Source organism: Ostrinia furnacalis, unplaced genomic scaffold (genome assembly GCF_004193835.3).
Source record: "Ostrinia furnacalis isolate ACB-3 unplaced genomic scaffold, ASM419383v2 OfSCF3339, whole genome shotgun sequence".
NCBI classification, from domain to species: Eukaryota; Metazoa; Arthropoda; class Insecta; order Lepidoptera; family Crambidae; genus Ostrinia; species Ostrinia furnacalis.
The window spans coordinates 311,288-333,985 of record NW_021133578.1 but is presented as its reverse complement, the minus strand read 5'-3'; the positions used below and the strand labels follow the sequence as shown (position 1 = coordinate 333,985).

The window sequence follows — 22,698 nt, the reverse complement described above, 5'->3', positions numbered from 1 at the left end:
TATTGAGGGGTGTGAGGTGTAATCTTCATACACATTCATGTGGTAATATTAAGCATACCAGCAAGTGTATACTTGATTACTAATAATACTCGACTGCTTGTAATTTGAATATGAAATTTATCAAGTTGTGAAGGCTTGACATGAAGTAGGACTTCACACTTAGCTGCAGTCGAGTATTAGCACTATATCACGTTTAACACTACACAGCCAGCGATCGTGGGTTTGAATCCTGCAAGGGGCAAATGTTTCAGTATTTGTTCCCGAGTTATATGTTTTTGTTATGTGTCTATGTAATGTTTATCGCTTCTTCAAGCTATTTGGTGTGATTGTTGGAAGATATTTTGTTAGTTTATCCCCTCAATATATTCAATGTCCCATATTTTTGTCTGTAACTTTAAAATTTGAAACCGTAAGTCTAGTCTAAAAAGAGTAGTTTTGTTTGCCACCACTATATTTTTGTACCACATGTTATAAGTCCGCTCAACGGTAGAGTCTGCGTGCGTAGAGTAGGTGCCGCGTAGAGTTAAGTTTGTACATACAATGTGTTATACATAGGACAGAACGCAAGCTGGCTGTATCATATACTGTGACATGTGTTTTTTATGTGAAATAAATAAGCATTTTCAAATACTTGTTTCATTCAACAAAAACAGAATGAGATGTTTGAAAAATATTTGTATAGTTTTCTGGGGAACACAAAAATTGTTTCATGTGCCAGTAATTAAATCATTTATGTTTATTATTCTAGCATTATTTTGCTTATTATTGGGTTTTCGACGACTATTTCGCTCAAGTATTTGTAATTTTGTACTCATTTGTTTATAAAGTTCAGGGTAATAAAGGTGCGGGTTTCATGCGTCCTCATGTCACGCCAGCAGCAGGCTAGATGTGTAAACTAGTTTCCCAGTAATAATGCTACATACAGCGTAAGGATGCTAAGGTTAGTGTTACCATAACATTGGCGTGCTTTATATTCGTGTTCATATTTTATGTTATTACGATGCTTGGTGTGTGGCTATGAAGGAATATTTTAGAAAGTTAAAAGTTTTGCGTTTACTTAGTCGATATTTGTATTTCTCAGGTTGTATTATTTTTATGACACTAATAAAACATGTAAATTTTATATCTGCATGCTGCTATACTAACCTTTTCAAAGCTCGATTAACTTTCGTTGTATTAGTTTAGTTTGTTTCGTACTTATGTGATTTGATTTGTGTCGTGTAATGTGGCCGTTGTGTTTCCAGCGAGCAGTGACAGCGAGCCGTCCGACACTGAGGACACCTCTCCCTTGGCGCCAAACTCTAACAAACACACGTACGCGTATGACAATGTGCTAAACAACAATTTGTGATTTTAATTATTCATTTAACATCGTTAGATTATTGTAGTTTTCAATATCTCAGTGTAGCTGAAACGAGAATCGAAGTTGAGGATATGTTATTTCTGTCTAGTAACATATTGCTAGTTTGACGTCATAGTAGGGTACCTACAGGATACTAGGTTTTTTTTTTGACAAAAATGACAGAATAAGTAGATCCTTTGCTCTCGAATTTAGTTTAAGCCGCGCTAGCTGTAGAAGAAAAACATTGTTATTTTGAGGATAACCATATGAACAAAAACTAGTGCATTGAGTTAGCAGGTACATTAGTTTATCAGCAAAACCATTTACGGGATAATTTATGTAATTAATTAGTTTGATACACGTGTGTATGTAATAGATAAAACTATTTAATTAACATAAAAAAGCACGAAGAACAAAATAGTAAGAATTACACCGACACCTACTGAGTGTCAGCAGATTTTTTTTACGATTCTCGAAAATCTGCTGTCCTCAATGAACCTCGATCAAACTCGAATAAAAGAGCGATAATTAAATACAGAATCCATATTCATCACTAAGATTATTAATCTCTGAAGCACCCAGTAAGTAATTAAAACATGGGACATAACAATAAGAGTAGGCATCTATTTACTAGGTATGTTTTTTACAATCGCAGATTCCCAGTGAGTTGGCATGGCATGGTAGACTACGAGTATTCGCTACATACTTATTATTTGTAAAACTTGAAGAGGCGCATTTAATTAGATCATAAAATAAATAAATGTTATTTTCAATGGTTGATAGTGGTATTAAAGCATGTCTGTATTTATGGTAAATTCCTTTTTGTAGTTCAGTATTGAATGGTTTTAGTTAATTTTAATTTATGTTACACATTAATAAGTACATTGTATTAACTATCAGGTGTTTGTTGAATTAAATAAGCTGGATGGCTTACGCTAAATAACAATGTGTTTTGTTGCACTTTTTCCTAATAGCATAATTTTTCATGTCTTCTTTCCTTATAAACAACATAAAAAGCAATCGAACAAAATTAGAATTACTTTTAAAACGTACGGTGCGTACATTTTTTTTCCTATACTCCAACCCTTTTTTCATCATCATTTCAGCCATAGGACGTAGGCCTCCCCCAATGGCTTCCACAGCACACAATATGCAGGCCGCTACCAACGGCCTGCATCCAGCGCTTTCCTGTTACCTTTATCAGGTCGTCGTCATCTTTTTTATTATGAATATAATTTGAAAAGTATCTACATAATTATTTTACATCTAACAGCAATACTGCAGTACTTACATAATAGTAAATCTAATTTTTTAGACAATATAATATTATGATATCTGTACCTACCTACATTGTTATTTTGATTTAGGGCGACTGATCTATTTGGCTTGCTTTTTTTAATTCCCTCAAATCATATCATAATTAATAATGGTCATGGTAATGGATGGTAACCAACAGTTTTCAAAATGCTTTGCCAGTCAAACCATCCCTTCTCCAATTTTATTGTTTTGATCCACTGTGCAAAGCAATTGAAAAAAATGAAAGGGAAATGTTACCAGGTAATTTATCAATTTCCCCCTAAATAATTTTAAATGTGGGAATTACAAATTTTACGTCTGGTAACACTAACCTGGGCAGTTTGTTTACCAACACGGCGGGAAGTTCGGCTTTAAAAAAAATAAATAACCTATAAAATGTGGTCATGGCGCTCAAGGTCTGGATACGAGTTTCTCCAGACAAATGGTGAGTACTTTATTGAATTAATAATAGTAATAGGAGTTGTTACCCAGTCAAATGCGCTTTTAATCGCCTACAGACACGATAATTGCTGTTATCAGTTCGATGTCGATTAGGGCGAGTATATTGTTAGTTGTTTTGTTGTTATTGTCAATTAAATGCCTTACTTAGTTAGATGATAGAATATTAGTGTAGGCTTAGATTGTAGGTATGTGAAACAAAGCTTAAATCAGTACCTAGTTTATAATATTACCTCAAGTACCAAACCTACATACCTACAAACTTGCTCAGACTAAGTAGGAAGCAAAAATTAAGCGATTGACCAAATGAGGTTGAAAATTGGAAAATATTAGGAAGGTATCTCACAATATTATTAGTATTATTTTTCAATTATTAAACCACAGAGTCACCGTTACACTAGCTAATCTTATCGTGCGGTTACAGGTAAGTAAGTATGCATCGATTTTATTTATTGACGCAGTAAGGAACTTGGAATCGTCAGATAAGGATTATCTCTTCACACCTACCTACAGATAAAATCAAATACCTTCATGACAGAATATCCTTTCTACTTTTTACAAAAGATAGGTAGGGCCTGAAATGACAACTTGAAGGTTGAAGATTTCACATTTCAAAGGTCCATCGTTAAGACTAGGCGCACACCGCCGATTTTTAGTTGGCCGATACTTAGTTGTGCACGATTTTAAATTGTATGAAGAATCCGGCCAAATCGAATCGGAGTAATGTGCGCACTTTCATACATGCCCATACTGATCAACTGCCCGACTAAACTATCGGCCGACGAAAAATCGATTGTCTGCGCCTAGGCTAAAAAATAAAATTCATGATTGTGACGTTTTGACGTCTTTCTCATGTGAGGGTAGTTATGTTTTAATAGTTTAGCACGCATGGCGGTGTAACAACCTGTTTAAACGAGTGTATAATTTAAATTTTATTTTCCCCGTGTTAGATCTCGAAGACGACGAGAGTGTCACAAGTTTTTCGGGTCTCTGCGCCAGCGCAGTGGTGCGGTGGAGGCGACGCCTGGTGGAGTTTTATCGCGACTACACCACACCCTGGTACAGAATATGTAAGTACCTAGCCTTAGTATTACTTACATTGTTTATTTATAGTTATTATGTGTTTAAACAATTACTTACCTAATGTATTGTGCTTGTTGAAGATCTACAACTCTGGGTTAAATCTAAAACTTAATTAAGCTTTTAACGATCTCATGCCAGACCCAAACTTTTAAATTTTACGTTTTAAAACTTAGTAAAGTAGCGTATTACTGGCTAAGTTTTTCTCGCTTGAAGTATAAAAGTGCAAAAATATGACTATACGCAAGTTGCGTCATAATGTCAATCAGGAAGTAACAGCGCCCCGCGGGGTGGTCAATCAAGCCGCGTCCCGGTTCATTGTGTCCGACTTTTATTTCGGCTTTAATTAATGGACACACTACTAATTGTTTACGTCGAGGTCAGCTAAATCTAGCCGATGAGTTCACGAGCATTTCATTAGTTCAGTTTAAAGATAGTCCAAAAAATACTGAAACTGAAAACTAAAGTTTGAGCTCTCGACATTGTAATATTTAGTCACCATCACTCACCCTAGAAGTCTATAGTGGAATAAATCCCTGTTTTCTATATTTATTTTCCAGTAACTTTCCATTTTTGATAATATTGTACGTTCTGAAAACATACCTACTTCCAAGTCTATTTTCACTGATTTTGCCACTTGTACGAGTATTACATAAATTATACTCGTAGTAACAAACAGCCATTCCTGAACATAACCATACCTATAGTTGTTGTGTGACTTCCGAATGTCCGGTGGTTGTCCGGCGGCCGGAAGCTTTTAGCGGGTCGCGGGCTCGCATCCGGCTGTTAATTTGTTTGCACCTCAAAAGCGAGCCAGCTTTTCAATACTCTGATAGTTCGGCTATTTTGTATATTACACTGCAATACAAATTANACTGCTGAACTCATCCTGACGTCATCCACCTCCGGTTCTTCCGGGGGGAGTGGTGTGGCGACGCCACTACAAACTAGTGACCAACAGATGGCGCTGTCACTACTTCACTATGGCACACTCCGCCGCTCATACAAACCTGCATCGCGGTGACGGAGTTTTAGATCCTGCCAAGTATATATAGACAAACCAAGATGGTGTAAATTGGACCTTGGTCCCCGAGCATAACACCCGCTCGGAAGGAAGCACTAACATCTAGCTTCCTTATTGTGGTTGAGCATCATATCCCACAGATGCCTTAGCTGGCCTAGGAGTGTCTAGATACATACCTACACACGTACGCCTTCCCAGTTAGCATCAATTTGCACTGCACACTCAAAAGAATATAATATGCACCTAACATTACCAAATGATTACGATGCCTAAAAACGCGCGCCGCGGTGCCTAAAACAAACTCACATCACTGCGGCTGCGGTCACTATTGCGTATGAAGGCGCATCAGGATGAACAGAGCATCTCTGTCAGCGTTTCCAGACGTCCCGATTTTGGCGGGACGTCCCGATTTTTAAATCAAATTTATATGTCCCGCGCGGGACAGGCTCGGTCCCGCTTTTCGGAGAGAGACACTCACTTCACCAGACTATTGTTTGAAACGCCATGTTAAAATACATTTTCTATGGCTACTTTTGCTATCTATTGTCACGTAAACGTAATTTTAAGTCAAATAAAAAGATAAATATTTGAAAACCTTTGATTGTATACGTTTTTTTACTATGTCCCGCTTCTGACGGAAGAATCCCGCTATTTTCACTCAAAAAGTACCAAAGTCCCGACTTGGCGGAAAAAAACTGGCAACGCTGATCTCTGTAGTCTCAAAATATGCGCCAAGATCAAGACGGAAAAGTACCTTATCTTGCTCTGCTTTGTTTGTGACAACAAAACCTACAAATCGGCATTAAAACTTATAACTTTTTTTAGAAATTAGTCAGTTCCATAATTAGTGAATCGCCCGTCCTTACAGGTGAAGAGCCACCTACTACACTTAGTTATAAAAATTTAAAAGTTTAACTTCTTGGGCTTTGATTGCACAAGAATGACCACATAAACTAGATAGCCTCCACAGGCTCTTTCCCAACGCAATAAGGACTTGGCATAATATTATCGTGCGTCCGTGGCCCGTGCCGCCCCAGCCGCCAGCCGGCCGCACTCAGTGGCGGCGTAGCATGGGTTGGCAGTGTTGGCACCCGGGGCGATCACCCCCCCCCCCCCGTCATAAGTCCTACCTAAGGTACCCCCTGGTACCCCCCAGGATTTTGGGGTTACCTACCGATTCGAAGATTGAAAAGTGTGGTAGAGACTTTGAATGTGACCCGAAATTTTCAAAACCATGTAGCCAAGATGGTTTAAACGATCGTTTTAGAGATTTAGGATCTTCAAGTCTTCCGAAAAGACATGGAATGAGTTATTTTGGCATTTTAATTTTTTTTTTGGAAAATCCGAAAAAATCTTTCAATTCTTACACATCGAAAAACGTATGAGTCACTTACAAACATGTTTTTTTGGTTGGATGTAATATAAACATCGAATTACACTCTCTTCGCAATCACCTGAACAATTTTATCACAACTCTTAAGGATCTAAGTGAAGAACATGGCGAGCAAATCCACCAGGGCCTTCGTACGGTAGAGGGACGCTATCAGGGCCACTGGAATGCACACATGATGGCTGACTGCTGTTGAATCATTCAGAAGAGCTGTCTGCCTTCAGCATCAGCAAGGAAATCAAATAAAAGAAAGTTTTTTCAACTTAACAACTTCATAAAATAGGATCATCTCTAAAAAAGAGTGTTTTTTTACAAAAAGACCCAAGTGTCATATTTTTTTAACCAGAGCTGATACAGATATTTCAATCACAGATTTGAAATCGTCATTAAAAATTGGACAAATATCATGTAACATAACCCAATCATCAGAAATGCTGTTGTGCAGTGTTATCGTTTAATTGACTTGTATTGCATCTCTACAAATCAAGTCTGTAAACTTTAACATGAAAAATTTTCGTCAAATAGGAATAGCGAAAAGAGGCTTTTCCCTATCATATTTGCCAAAGACACGTGTAGCAAAACTGTACACCTGTGATAAGCCAAGTGAGTCATGAAAGTCGGCTAAAAGTGAAACTTCTTGGGACTCCAGTAAGTCGGGTTATGAATTTCCGCTTGAGTAACTGTGAAACTTGCTGCAAACGAAACTAGGAGGGTGCGTAAATTACCGAAATTAGCCAAGCGCCTGGCGCTCCAGCCGCGTTGATACTGTGCTGGGAGCATAAATATGCCAGCAGTTAGCTCCTGGCTTGCAATTGGGAGCCGTGAGTTTCCTCTTTCATAGCTGAATTAGAACATCCGGGTCGTTACATTGTCACTATAACAGGATTTAAAATATATCCGGGTCGTTGCATTGAACATTTAACCGTCCCTGACCTAGGTATAATTTTGGTCAACTGGTACTTCCAGTCGATATTTTTGATATCACCTATTACTTGTTCCTTCTCCCCGTGATTAAAATGAACAAATTACCCGTTTTCCTCTTGTCATGCTTTACAAGGCTGCATTTATAACAAACATTATGATGACCTTTTCCTTTACTCCTTCACCTGGCCGCGCTTTTAGTCTGAACTAGTAGATTTATCGCAGATAATTCCGCTTCCTCCAAGTAAACTGGCTTATCTTTCTTGATGTGTATAGCACAGGGTGTCTTCTGTATATGGCAGCAGGTAGTAACAAAGCACCCATTGTTCCCGAGGCTTACATCGCGCGAAACTTAATATCTTAAAACGGTGTGTAAGACATGTCGAGTACTTACCTATATTAAAAGTAGGATTAGATGACGTTACGTCTCCTCCTCATAAATAGATAATATCTTTTGGTTTATACGAAATAACAATTTAGTAACTCAAACATATAATCAACAACACTAACTTTGCAAAACAGATGACCCGAGATTGTAAGACGACAAGCTTAGAACAGAGACAGTAGTAAAAAGAAGTTTCTTGTTGTTTTTATAACCTTATCTAAATGTTAATAGTGTACCACTCGGCACGACAGTGATGCTCCGTACAAAGCTAGCTTTTTTGCAGTGGCCTTTCCTTCGCGGCCAAAAATGCCGCCCCACGTTGGGCGCCAAGTCCGGCCTTGATATTCACTGACATTTGAGAAAAATAGGAAATACTCGCGCTTATTGTGTGGAAACGTAGATAAATTATGTGCTACCACTTCTTTTTATAGCTAGTTGTGTTTGTGGGAGCCTACATTGATATGTCACGTAGCAATCTTACCATTACATGAGATGCAAAATGGGATGATCTTTTTCTTAAATGAATCTGGAAAACTCAATAAATATTGTTCTCCATGAAATAGCTGAAGCATGTGTGCACTGAAAAAGTTTCAGAATATGCACTGTAAAACTGTGGATGCATAAAAACTCCAATCTAATAAAGTGACAGCACATGCAATCATAAAAAATACACGTAAACATACGTAAGAGTATGCTGTGTAAAACTAGGCTGTATTGTGTACACCGGACCGGGTTTGTGACGACCACGACCACTCTGGCAAGAGTGTAGCTACGAAGAAGAAGAATTGTATAAGCTGTGTTGTCGATATTTCACAGTAAAATAGACTTGCTTTGCGTTTTGAGTTTTAGATCATGTTGTTTTCATTTAGTACAATAATATGGCACAGTCGTAGGATTTTGCCCAGTTATTCAATGGTAACTTAATTTTTGCTACTTGAACGCTCCAAAAAGTATCCCGTATGCTCTCTCGCTGACAATAATGTTGTTACTCCTGTAAACCGTCGCGGCGGGTAATGGGCAAATTCTATTAGAGGCGCGGGTGCGCCTTATGTTCATTTTTCATGCATGAAACTCGAACGCGAAGACTAATTTCTAAATAATTAACCTAATCCTACTTTGTCGCTACAGCATCAATAACAAATAAAATTTGTAAAAAGATTTTTAATGTCTTATAAAACTTATTTATTTTTTACGAGTAGGCTTTAAAAAAGCTTTCGTATCCGTCCCAGTGTTACTATAACCCAGCCAGCCACTGCTTCGGGACAATAAATGGGCTAGAACATTCATAATTTAATACCATGCTTATAAATCTGGCGTCAAACTTCATAAGCTACCAAATACCTGATAAAAATGCCTATCAGCCCAACGGCTAAGCGTGTGGCCACAACACGACCACTGACCTTAGTCACAAAACAATGCACGAACTCCTGAAAATTTAAAGCAATAGACACCCCAAAACGTTCGTCACGCAAATAGCCGAGCTTCAAAAAGCGGCGTTAATGATATAAGTCACGACATAGTAGTAATATGAAGACTCCCTGTGGGCATTTTGAGGGTTGTGACTTCCCGACATACATTGGTTTTTATGCATAACAAGATTAATTTAGCATGGCAGGTATTTGACCACAATCGCACCTGGTGTTAAGTGGGATTCAGTCTAGGATGGTACATTTTATATCTGCCCCCTGTAATTTTGAATTTTGTAGTTTGAATTGTTTTCTAGGAACCTCTTTATCAAAATCTACTAACGGAAATCACAGAGAAACAATTATCCTAAATATTTTCCTCTTTTTATACAAAGTATGTGTGTAAATGCAACTTAAAGGTAATTAACAAAAACAAAATTCAGGATCGAATAGATCGGAAGGAAGGTGAACATTTCTGTAGTTTAAAAACCTAACTAATAAATAATAACGAAAATAGGTAGGTAGGTAAAAGCCTTTTGTAGTTTTGTAAGTTAACCAGCCCCCTAAAACGTAAATTGCAGTAGTAATCAAACAATCGTTTATAAACTCAAACTACGAAAACCTAAATAGCCATATGAATATTTTATCTTTTAAGTCCTTTTGTTGTTTCAAAACAACACACCTATCTTGAAGGTTAATATCTTAACATTATTATAGAAGTTAAATCATAAAGCTAAGTGCTCTGACCTGCTTTTTTAAAAACAAAGCAAAAATTCGATTTTTTTCAAGGTGGGATGTGCCTTTAGTTACCTACTTACTCTAATTAAAATTGATTAATTTGGAATACTCGTTTAAATGGATTGGAAACTAAGTGATAAATGATAAATATAGTCATTGTAATAGTTATAAATAAATAATGCATAGGTATTCGGTGTACAGGGTGTAATCATTGGCATCCTTTTAAAATAAGACCACTCTTAGTACGTACCATTCTCCAAACATGAGATAAATCCAATAAGCAATAATTAACCATGTAAGTCATTTTAAACTTCTTTTTAGGCACACTTAAACAAATAGCCCTATAAGATCTTATTTTAAAAGGATGCCAACGATTTCAATTTCACCCTGTATAGGTATTATCTTTGACTGGGTGTGTTATGTACGGAGACTCTATTACGGAGGTACCATTAATCATTGAATTTGTAGATTAGGGCTAATTTGTGTTGTGACTTTTGAAAATTGATGACCTACATGTAGAAAACTAAACTTTGGCTCGAGCTTTCCTATGAATTTTTAATTTACAGGCAAATGTACTTAGTTACCTAGTTAGGTACAAAAGGATGAAAGTTAAATTTAGTTTTCTTTGAATGAATATTGTACAGTTTTTCTTGAACTACATTGAAAATATTTTATTTTTATTTTTCGTTTCTTTAGGCTTCCAAATAGATATTACACGACCTAATACAACAGTAAGTATATTAGTGATTTTAGGTACGCAATAATGTGATGTGTTCCCAGTCCTGAGTATAATATTAGGTAGGTCTTAGTCCATTTTGAAAATGACATCTCTTCTTTGGTGTAGAGCCAATTTTCTCCAAGTAAAGCCAGACAGCCAATATTGCTAGATTATTATTGTTTACGCATATTTGGAACATTTTACTAATTTACTTACATTTTGTTTGATGAATGTCATTTAAACTTAATATACTCGTAGTTTGTTTAATTTTCTATAGTTCTTCTTACATACTAATAGTAGAAAGTTTCTTTCTGGCCAGTAACTTCTGACTTTAGTAGGTCAGTAGGGGCGCGGCGGAAGGGCGACCCAACCCTCGCCGGCGNGTGCGGCGCTACCGGGATTCGCAAATTGATGTTTCACTACCTTACTTTTTATGCTACACTGAGTAGCGGGTACGGCTAGTGGATATAAATTGGTAATTTTATTCCCTGACATTCATGGTCTGATTTCTTGAATAACATCTAAGACCGTCTCATAGCTTAGCGATCGCTACTGTAATACGAGTATTCTGAATGTTTGTTCAGTTCGGTTGAGTGTTCGGATTCCGAAATTCTATGTAGTAAATTAACTTTTTTCTAGGCTTCTTTGTAAACAACAAACTTTACTTTGTAACAATTTACAAGATTATAACGTTTCCTCTCATAAAGTATTCGGGGAAAATTATCATTACAGTTCAGAACTGTTCAGGTGTTCTTTTTGCAATTTCCTGAAATTCAGAAGCCCATGCGTAGAATCCTCGTAATATTTTTTCTCCATCGTTTTGTTATGGGATTTTTTATATTGTGGGGTCCATTGTTAATCTTGGTGTCAGGTGTTATAGGTACACTATCGTCATAAGCGTTTGACATTTGACATTGCAATACCGACACAGATTAACTCAGACCAAATAAAGCTTTCCCAATCATAAAACTTATCAAAGCTTCAAATGAATTAATCACTTAGTAAAACTCTTCAATTCATTAAAAGTATTGCGGCGTGCGTGTTGACGGACAACTAATTAAATNAATGACCCATCTACGTAATTGAATGTGGCTAAATAATAATTTGTTGTACATTAAAGAGATTACTGTTCCTGTCCTGCCTAGTTTTTGCGTGTTGTTCGGGTGATTATGCATGACCTGAATGTCCTAAAGGCTGATAACAAATCTGGATATGTAATAACAGTGAGCAGCCGAAAAAATTTTTTTTGTAAATTACGACCTTTTCTGCGAATTCATTACTTGTGTGTGTTGTCACATTTCGCCATATTAAGTTTAACGTAATTATTTATATTTAAATGTTTTGCTACACGCGCTTTGACTATTCATATTTACAACTCTCATACATTAAATATTTGTACATCAAGTTAAACAATCTTGCAATTACATTGACTGGATATCTCTTTCAAGTTGCTAGTTATTTAAAAAAACTATTTTTTTACTTATTAAGTAAGATGTAGCATGCCACTTCATCTCAAGGTCGACATAATTTGTAGCGCAAGCCCTTACTAAAGTAGTTCCTACCGCTACCTAAAGGTCTCGGAAATTTACAATTTTTCGTCCTAACCCAGTTCGGTAACGAAACATGGAAGCTACAACGTTTAACAAGCAAGTTATTTCCGTGTCGCGTTAATGGCCATCGATATCGATTGAATTCGTGACTGCTTTACACATTACGACTTGCTAAGATATTTTATGTATTTTTCCCATGTCTACTGTTGGTTTTTTTCCCTGGGACGAAAACGGTTCTAACGCGTCTCGCTACGGAACGTTTTGTAGATTCCTTTAAATCAGAATATTTTATTACAATTTTTCATAAGTTTTTCCCTTTACATTTACACACTAACGTTAATTTTTAACAGTTTCTTTTTTAAGTTGCGTAGAAAACATGAACTGGCAATCGAACTTCAGACATTCGAGTCAAATTAATCCAGTCCCCAACTACTCGTATAATCGCTAATTCCATTACAATCTACGATTGTTTACGAAACGATTGCAATGCGATGCGAGATGCTCCAAATACAATTTCCTCAAAAGTCAGCGGGTGTAAGGGCCCGTTTCCCGATGGTTATTGTTTTCTATTTACATTCATCCGATAGCATCGAAGATACCAACCGATTGCTTCTTAAATAAGCCCGCTTAAAGGCTTTGTGCAAACAACGCGGAACGTGGAGAAGTTTTTTTTATTTAGACTGAACAGAACAATGGTTCATTCGAATGGATTAAACAGACAGAAATATCCTTTTGTAGCACTCTTTGTTCGGAGTCAGTGTAAGGATTTTGTGTCAAATCTTTTAGTATTAACTTAGGCAATCATAAATCACCATCTGCATCATTAATTTGCCTTCTTCAAGAACGGTATTCGTCTGACTCCTTCCAATAATAGTCATATTATGCTACATTAGTGTATTACAGCGGCTGTAGCATTTCACTTATTTACCTGAAAACGATTTTGTATCCGTTCAGGCGGTTAGGAACTTACTCGTAAGTACCCATTTGAAATAGTGACCGAATGGCTGAGTAGGTAATATTTTATGCGGCGACGTATTTTAAGGTGTTCAAATTCCAATTCGCATACGAAATCGCAAAATCGTTTACGAATCCCTCTGCGTCTGGTGCAGATTCGTAAGCGAAATTGGAATTCGAATCTTCAAAAATATACCTACCTTCGTAACATAGGACATGTTACTATTTATTTAACGTAAAAAAATACTGATCGTGTGTGAGTTACTCATACTGAGTCATACTACATCATCTAATAAATAACGCTCGATTGATTTGACTCTATTTTATTTTGATGTGGTCATAATAATGAGAACAAGGTTTGCATGAAGCAGTAGAACAGATAATCTTACAGTGACCGAAATAAAAGAAAGTCTGTTAAAATTGATTTAAGATTTCTGTAAAATAATTGCAATCTACTTACAATATCAAAGCAAGCAAGTTTTGTCTTTGTTCAGGGAACTTCTTGAATAATCTGAAAGATTCATATTGAATTAAGAGCGAGTTGTAAAACGAAAGGACTAATTACTTAAGTCAAAGGTAATAAAACATATTTACTCATTTATCCCTTGTGGCTTTTACATAATCCATTTTAAATTAATGCGTAATCAGTTAATAAACCCATAGTTACCGAATTTCCGTTGGGTTTTCATATTTCATACCAATAGAATGGTTACTCATCTAATTTTTTTTCACCTGTAGTTAGTTCATCTTGGGTGCTTCCTGGGGAAAAATAATAATCTAATAGTACCTTACTACAATGATGATGATAATTAATATTATTAAATTTACATGAGTAAGAACATAACTTTTCAGTGCGTTCTAACTTCTACTAGAAGTAGAAGTCCTTCCGGTTTATAATCTCCACTGCCCAGTACAGCAGACAAACAGTGAAACACAAGTTTTATCAAGTTACAACTCCAACAACACTCCTCAAGCAAGTGCGCTCGCAGCGACAGAATCCCACTGGACCTCTAAAATGGACATTTAACTAACTAAGTCGGTATATTAAATAGTTAGTATTATGACCTTTGAAATCTTAATTTCGTACGTCTGGAACTTTCTCTGATGATAAGAAGACTTAGATACAAACATTACTATGGTTACTTAAATATTATATTTAAACTGAAAAATTGTCACTAAATGCATTGATGTCATTCTAGATTTTTTCAAACTCGTATAAACGCGTAATAATAAAAAGAAAATATTGGAAGTTACTATAACTTTCAGGTTTAAAAAAAACTTGAATGACATCAATGCATTTTTTAAACACTTGCCTATTTTCACTACAGCATCATAATTTCAATTTAGTAGGTAGAAAGCAAAATGGCTAAGACGATGTATAACGATGCTAGAGTTTTGAATGAAGCGCTAATAAAACAAATGATTTATCTAAACCAATGCGTTTATATGCATAGAGCAAACCAAAACTAGCATTCAATTTCGTAACTGGCAAAAATTGAAATGTAAAACGTGGCGTTCGCGCGCTTTCGTTAAATATGCAGAGCGCATTGAACCGAGTTTTTGTGAATAATACAACGTGGTAATAGGTATGCATGCATAGTAGGTACATACCACAGCATCCACATACAATATGATGGACGTCCATTGGACGGGTGTTTATGTGAAATGTTTTCGATAGCGCCTCCAAATTCGCAAGTAGCCATGGGCTTCGCCCGCGTAGGTTCTTATCCACCATAAGTCTTTGCGGATCAATATACTTACTAATAAATAGGTAATAAATATCTCATTAATGTCATAAAACTAAATATGGAACATTATAATAACAATATTTAATTCATCTAGAACTTACTTTTAAATTTTAAAAATAACTAGTAAAAATAATTTAATTCATCGTTATAAAAGTTGTATGTCCGTGTTAAGTTGTTTCGAATGAATTCGTTAATTATTCTGCTACGAGACGGATTGCATATGAAACGAACCCTTCTGTAGCCGAAACTCTGAAACTCCTGCAAAAACACTGACTGACGGCCGATAAACGGTAGAGCAACATTTACTTTTAAACCAGTTAATTAAACCTCGTGTGCTTCAACCAACTGTAACGAACACATGAAATACTATTTAAACTGTAATGAGATTTCGTACTTCATTAAACTAAAAGGATATTTTTTAAGTCAAAATAAATGTTTACAGAGAAACGATAAAATATGATCTCACTCGATTATTTCCAAACTATACAAGATATCGAAAAACTGGTGTTTACTGATCCTGAAAGTGCTTGATAGAGCTCTATTAAACGGTGTGGTTGTGCTTATTTGAACCACCCTAGGACCACCCGTGCGTTTGATGATTGAACTGTTGTCAAACATCCAACCTTGGTTAATTTTCCGTTGGCGGTTTGCAGATTGGATTATTTTTTGAAGCGACGCATGGAGGCCGTATCGATTCGCCGTCATTTCCCGAACGTCGGTTTTCAGGTTCAACGTTGGATATTCGACAGGGCCATTTACATATGTATTATTGCATATTTTAATATATCTTTATATTGTGTGAAAGGCAAAATTTCGATAGAAAAACACAGAGGCAGTGTGACGATTTGGAAGAGAATGCGATACCACAGATAATAATCTAAATAAATCGTAGGTGATACTGAAAATGGCAATGTTGGTTTTGGATATTTAGAGCGGTGATTTCCACGGGTCTTCTCTCAGCGGCATAGTGCAGAAACACTTGCCCAAAAATGGAGTAAAGCTAGGATGTAATAGTAATTGGATTTTTAAATGTGTTGGGAACACAAGCAAGCAAAGCAAAGAAAATTCCCCGTTTTTTTGTTACGCTTAAGTGCATGCGTTAGGAATTTGGATATAAAAACAGTCGACTAATGATTCAGTTCTTTGAAACTGATACGAGTGTTGTAGAATGGTGTCGGTGTCACATCTGGCCGTCGGTACACCTTGGTTTAATTTGGATCTTCGTAAATCACGCGTTTGACGACCGCTCGTAAACTGGCCCAGTAACGTCATGCTCATCTCGCTTGTACCTACTACACAGAACTTAGCCGGTTTTAAAACATAAAAATAACAATCAAAAATTATCGGCGTATAATATAACCATGACCCACAAAACATTAGAGCATCAGCCTTAAAAATAGAATGTTATTGTTTTATCGTTCGTTTCAGTCAAATGACGTCCACTGCTGGACAACGCTGGGAGAGGCCCTAAGGATTTGAATAAAGTTTTGAGTAATGGACTGAAAGTTCGTTTTTGAAATGTTTGAATAAAAAAAAGATCATAAAAGTGGCATTTGATATAGAATAATAATATTTATTTTTAACCTTTAATGTAAGGTCTTTCTGAACATTTGTCTAATGCCTGAAATCAAATTACGAATGAAATGAGTCGTATCCTTCTAGAGTGCTTCGCATTAGGCGGGTCGGTTACATTTGCACATTTTCTTTGGTCAGGGATAACAAGGTGTGGGGAGTGCGGTGCATATAAGCTATTAGTAGTGCCTACCTGTCCAATGGCTTTTGTAAGAAAAAATGAAGCAATGAAGAAATCACGGTAAAGCGTCGCGAGTTGTGCCCCGTAATTCAAATTATTCACTTGATCCAGGATTATGACAAAATTTTACCAATTGAAAAGATATTTGGTGAGACAAAAAAATTAAAAAAAAAAGACCAGTGACATATTTCAAGTTGTTTATTTAAATTTAGTTTGAGAAGCGACTCTAATAGCTAAGAAATTTTAATTACCAAAGACATACATACTGAATATTCTTTACTTGTACTTGAAGTTTAGCTATTGGTTCGCTGTCCGCGTAGTTATTATATCGTTATTTCTAATATCTATCAGGTTCAAGGCCACACACGGACTTGTGCGCTTTAACGAAGGCAGGTCATCAATCAATACCGCTTATTATTTCACCAACCGCTGCAACAACAAAGAGTTAAAAAGAATCGGTAATGACCATCGATATTACGGTTTTGTTTCACTGTCAATGTCTTTGACAGCTTTATGATACCTCTTGTGTACAGACAGCACATAAAAAGGCTTAATACGAGTAGGTTTGTGGAAAAATCACATCTATTAGTTAATAAGGGGTCAAAGTGTTTAACTAAGGTGTACCGCCTTCAGTGCTTTTGCCATCGTAATACACATAAACTATTTTCAATAGAAAGACCTAAAGTTAGTTATAAAAAAATTGAATATGGCTATGGAAGAATTAGCTGAATGGCGACCCAAAAAAGCCTCTTTAGATCAGTCTAAGTTTTCTGAAAGGAACTCCAAACCAGTAACCATGGCGTGAGAATCGTAGCGTAATCATTTTCATACAAGTTGTGAGCTTTCGCAACACTTAACGATACAGAGAATACGAAGTAACTACAGCTGACAAATATACGTAACTAACATATTTCTAGTTACATAAACTCTACTATTTTATATGCACATATATCATATATCACCAAAAAAGCTGAACACGAAAACTGCCCAGAATATTGGCCCGGAAGCTTATCTAAAAACCACAACAAAAATAAAGCTTCAAAACAAAATTTATGCGAGCTTAAATTTTGTATTTCGGTCGGAAACAAGGCGGGGAAGTTGCATTGTAATATTCCGAGCTTTTCCGCCTGTGAGCGACGTGACAGACAACCCTTACGCGGACATTCCAACTTCTAACAGGGTGTTAGGTAAATGGGTATATGAGCCGACACTAGCCCATGTTAACATGGGCATATAAATGGTATGGTGGAGTCAGAAATTTGATATTATCATTTTAATTTTCATACAAAATACATTTTATAAAATCCGATTTGTATGAAAAATAAAATAACTAATTAAAATGAAGATATACATTTTCTGACTTCACCATACCATTTATATGACCATGTTAACATGGGCTAGTGTCGGCTCATATTATACCCATTTACCTAACACCCTGTATAGATAGACACAGCAAAGTTATTCAAAGACTGCTGTTATGAAGTAATAGTTTGTACTTGACTCTATATTTTTGTAAATGTTCATGGAAATTGTTTTGACTTGAAAAACAAATTCATACCTACCACATCAGCAATTAATAATGCTTGTCACACCTCCACGCGAGTAGGTACCTATGTGAGAATAATCAAGTGAATTATAAACAAAACGCTTTGTAAGCACTTGTTAGTAAAACGTAATGCACGATTAACTTATTACAAGTTACTTAATTCCTTCTACAAAAGAAAATTGTTGATAAAACGTAACTCAACAAAATGCCTATAATGCATTTCGATACAAAACGTAGGTATGTTTAGTTCAATAAGTTCACGTATTAGCAACATACGAGTATGTAGCTTAATCTTGAGCGTTTCCAAAAAGTTGAACTTTTAAGTGTTGACCCACAAACGGGATACGTCCAAAAGTTGTCGGCGAGCCAATTCATGCGGGCTATCACAACCAGTGCACACCCGCGGCGCGACCAGAGCGCCCGCTGCGCCGCTCCCGCGACAACTTCTGACAACACCGCGCCAAAACACAGCCTCACATACATATCAACATTTTAATCCTAGTCTTAGTGATCTATCTCCATAAATAACCAGTATTCCACATTGTTTCCAACTTTTAAGAACTCTGTGCGCATGAAAAATTAATAACAGTGGTGACATCGTGTTTGTTATCGTGCGTAAAAATATTTGACCGTGCCTTTAGGGACAGGTTCTGTAGCGGTATGTATTGTATTTTAAAATACCTGTTTACGATCGTGGTTATTCATTCTTTAAACTATTTATAAGCCACCAGTACAAGATACCAGTTATCTTTTGTTTTAGAATTTGTATTCATATTTAAAAGCTCAAAAAAAACACCCATAAAGTCCATTTTCTATTTCACTCATTTATTTTTCAAAATATGTCTGCCCCTGAACACTAAAACATTTCAAAATTTTACTACATTTTTTTTGTTGCATTGCCTTGATAACTTTTCCATTAATATAAATAACGCGGCTTCACCTGCGTGAAATTTAGTTTGTCACAGATCGTCATAAATTATAGCCTATATGTATGTTATTCTGGGTTATAAAGATTACTGTAAAGTTTCATCAAAATCCGTTCAGTAGTTATTGCGTGAAAGAGTAACAAACATCCATCCAGACATCCAAACTTTCGCATTTATAATATTAGTAGGATTTTATTAAAATTCATAGTTATTACAGTATGTTAACGGAATTTACGATAGAAAAACGAACAAACTTCCGGTAAAATATTTATGTGTTTCTCTAACTCAATATTTTCCTTGTCTATTTGTATTCTTTGTAAAAATAGTACCTGTATTTCTCTCTTGCTAGCCTCGTGTCGTATAAATATTTAATACTATTTACAAATATACCAGCCCACGTCAGCCCGTCGTTGGACATGTTACTTATTATTTAAACAGTACCTCCTAGCAATTTTCGTTATAATATCATGGTTTCAATTTATTCAGCCATTTTTCTATGTCTGACTTCTTAAAAATAACTTCGGATTCCAAATTGAATAATCTTATTGAATAAAGGTCTTTCTCTTGCATCTTTTTCTGAGAACTCGCCCATTGTTGTACCAAACGTTACCAAACCGACATTACCGGGAAGGTAAAAGTAAAAAAGTTTTTATGGAGCAACGTACTGAGAATTTTGTGAAGATATTTTCATAATAATGTTTATTACATCAAAATAACCTTATAATAAATTCGAGAGCCACTAGAGGATGTTTTTGCGTTAAAATAATTTTCATTGTTCATTTCATAGCCCGTGAGGTGTTTATAAGATGGAAATTAACATAACTTGAAATACTAAAACAACGAACTCTACAAGCAAGACGCTCTACATCAAAATAAAATAAATGAGTTTGCTAAAGGACTGAGGCATAATTCAGTCCTCGTTATTTCAATTGGGGTGTAATTTGGAGGAGTTTACAGGCAGTTAGAGGAACGTAAACTTTTTGGAATGGGATCTAGTGACGCCTCGAATATTGCGGAGGTACATTAAATGTGTAGATTGGCTGAATAGCCTGAGTTAGACAATTAGTTTTGTTGACTATAATGATGAATCTGGATTAGTTTATGATTTTAAAATATGTAGGTAAATTGATTGCGAGACGCCTTGTAATAAGCAATAACAAATAAGAACTTTAACTCGCATAATAAGAAGTTCGTCATACACACTCAACTGTCTCACACTCTCGCGCAGCTCTTCGATACTGATATACGAGTAATTCTTGCTTACCATTTTACTTTCTGATTGTCATATACCTAGTATCCGAAATCAATAGTATATCAAGTAAAGTACCATACTACCCGTATTTACGGCATCACTATCCACCGCTGGGGCGGTTTGTCGCTGCATGAGCTTTATCGAGAGCTTTATTGGCTCTGGCGGCGCAACCGCTCGCCCAAACTTTTGCCAAGTTAGCTCCAGGTGTGACGCTCTATTTTTAATATTGAAAAATGTTAATATTTGGCTAAATGGCAAATAAACTCCTCCATTCCAATTTTGAAGGTATTTTCTGTTAATAAAAATAAACTTACATGCAAATTAAGTTAAATCCAGGCCTTTGTATCTCTTTAATTACTTATTTGTTATCTTAGCGAGGAAAATAAAATATGCCTGAAGGGAGTTACGAACTTACGAAAGAAAGCATATTTACGTGTTTTCTTCCTCATCTTGTTTTCTTTTACCAAAGGGGAGATGGGTTATCCATTATTTACAGAGCCCGGTGTGGCCGGGGGCTTTGAAGGTAATTCCGGGATAGTAATGAAATATCCAACAACCTTATGAATTGTCTATCTATAGTCAAGCTCTACTTAGTTCTAATCGAATGAAAATGAAATCAATCATCTATATAAATAAAAATGAATTGATGTTCGTTAGTCTGATTAAAACTCGAGAACGGCTGGGCCGATCGAGCTGATTTTGGTGTTAAAATGTTTGTCGTAGTCCAGGGTAGGTCTAAACGGTGAGCAAATAAGGAAAGAATGCCTTTAAGGCGGAACAGAGTTCGCCAGGGCAGCTAGTAAAACATAAAAAACAAGTTTTATTCAAAGCTCTTTCAATTTGAATATCAAAGTACTTATAGCATAGCATCCGATAAAACATAGAAACATTTTGCGCGTACTGTTTATCTTAGTGCTTACTACAAACATTAGCAAGCTACTTTAGGGCTTTGGAGGAGCTTAATCCCTTAGGAACTAGTCGTAAGTGCTAAAGTGTCCACAGCTGACTTTTTGCTATACTTATAGCTCCATTAGGGCACATACGCACTAAAATAAGACACATTTACTTTATCGTAATATCTTGTATTTATTACTTACGTTCAAAGCATGTTTCTTCTGTTTCTCCCTGCTACTACATATACTTCAGATATTAATATATCAAATACTTAAAATTCCCCTTCTTCTTCCTATTGAATTTTAACGTTCCTTTTTATTTACACTCGCCCCGGATAAGACTGTTTAAGTGCATGCTTCTGAATTTATTTATCATAAATACAAAACAACGTGACCCAAGTTTTTTTGACTATCGGTTACGAGTGCCTACTTATTTTGAAATTTCAAGGTAAACTCGTACTAGTTTTAGTATTTTGGTGGGTTACATTTGCGGGTAATAATGTTCAATGTCATTTAATGACCCTCTTAATTGTGTAGTGCCAAAATGTAGTTTTTAAATTATTTTTAACTTTCGTATTCAGACTTCATACAATCGATCAAATTCATATGGTCACACCACAAAGACTTTGGAAGTGCCTTCGAGTGTGAAACGAAGTGGCTTAGAGTAATCTAGTTCTTCTTTATTACCTTAAGCCTTATGATCCAGGCTTTAAAGCTCAGAATCCAATCTCCTGATTACGCGGCAGCCTCCGAGTGGCGTTAGAAAGATTCTTTTTTCTCCAGCAATATCTGAGAGCTTGATTAATTTTAAAAGGCTAGAAAAGTTCAGCAAATACGATGGCTTTTTACCATTAAGGATTATAAGAGCAATAAATCATCTTCCCAACCGAGAATTCTGCTTTTGTAACCGCTTTACCACTTCTTCGGTGGGTTCAAACTACTTATTTAGAGCCTTGTTTTGAAACAACACTCATAACTCCGTGTATAAATGCTTGTGCTGTTTATTACATTTATATTTGCACGAACAGGATTCGCTTTTACCTGTACCTCTAGCATGAACAGCTTTCGTCTTCGAATCGTTTGCGTACTCGATAAAATTCGATACTCAGTCTTCGAATTAAACAATAACGTGACAATTTTGATTCTCAAAATAAGTTTCGTGCAACCACATCTCATATTAAGTTCACTTTACGACACGTTCACAAGGGCGCTGTTGTAGTTTTCTTACTAAATATTTTGATGGCGATTCGAGTACGCAAACGATTTGAACTCGAAAGTTTTTCGTGCTAGCCGTACTGATGTAAACTACGAAATGTA

The 22,698-nt window shown here is 36.0% G+C and overlaps 2 protein-coding genes across 9 annotated transcripts in view; both read left to right on the top strand.

Moving 5' to 3' along the window:
- Window positions 1-1,942, top strand: part of bbc (choline/ethanolaminephosphotransferase 1 bbc) — a 31,596-nt gene extending 29,654 nt beyond the window's left edge. For all 4 annotated transcript variants that reach the window (XM_028311508.1, XM_028311507.1, XM_028311509.1 and 1 more), the window contains one exon: window positions 1,245-1,942. In XM_028311508.1, coding sequence (XP_028167309.1) covers window positions 1,245-1,351 — 107 coding nt within the window. In that variant the 3' untranslated portion in view covers window positions 1,352-1,942. The remainder of the gene's footprint in view (window positions 1-1,244) is intronic.
- Window positions 1,943-2,983: 1,041 nt separating this feature from the next.
- The window catches only part of ATP8A (ATPase phospholipid transporting 8A1), a 102,601-nt gene continuing 82,886 nt past the window's right edge, over window positions 2,984-22,698 (top strand). For all 5 annotated transcript variants that reach the window (XM_028311497.1, XM_028311494.1, XM_028311492.1 and 2 more), the window contains exons 1-2: window positions 2,984-3,083; window positions 4,048-4,167. In XM_028311497.1, coding sequence (XP_028167298.1) covers window positions 3,035-3,083; window positions 4,048-4,167 — 169 coding nt within the window. In that variant the 5' untranslated portion in view covers window positions 2,984-3,034. The remainder of the gene's footprint in view (window positions 3,084-4,047; window positions 4,168-22,698) is intronic.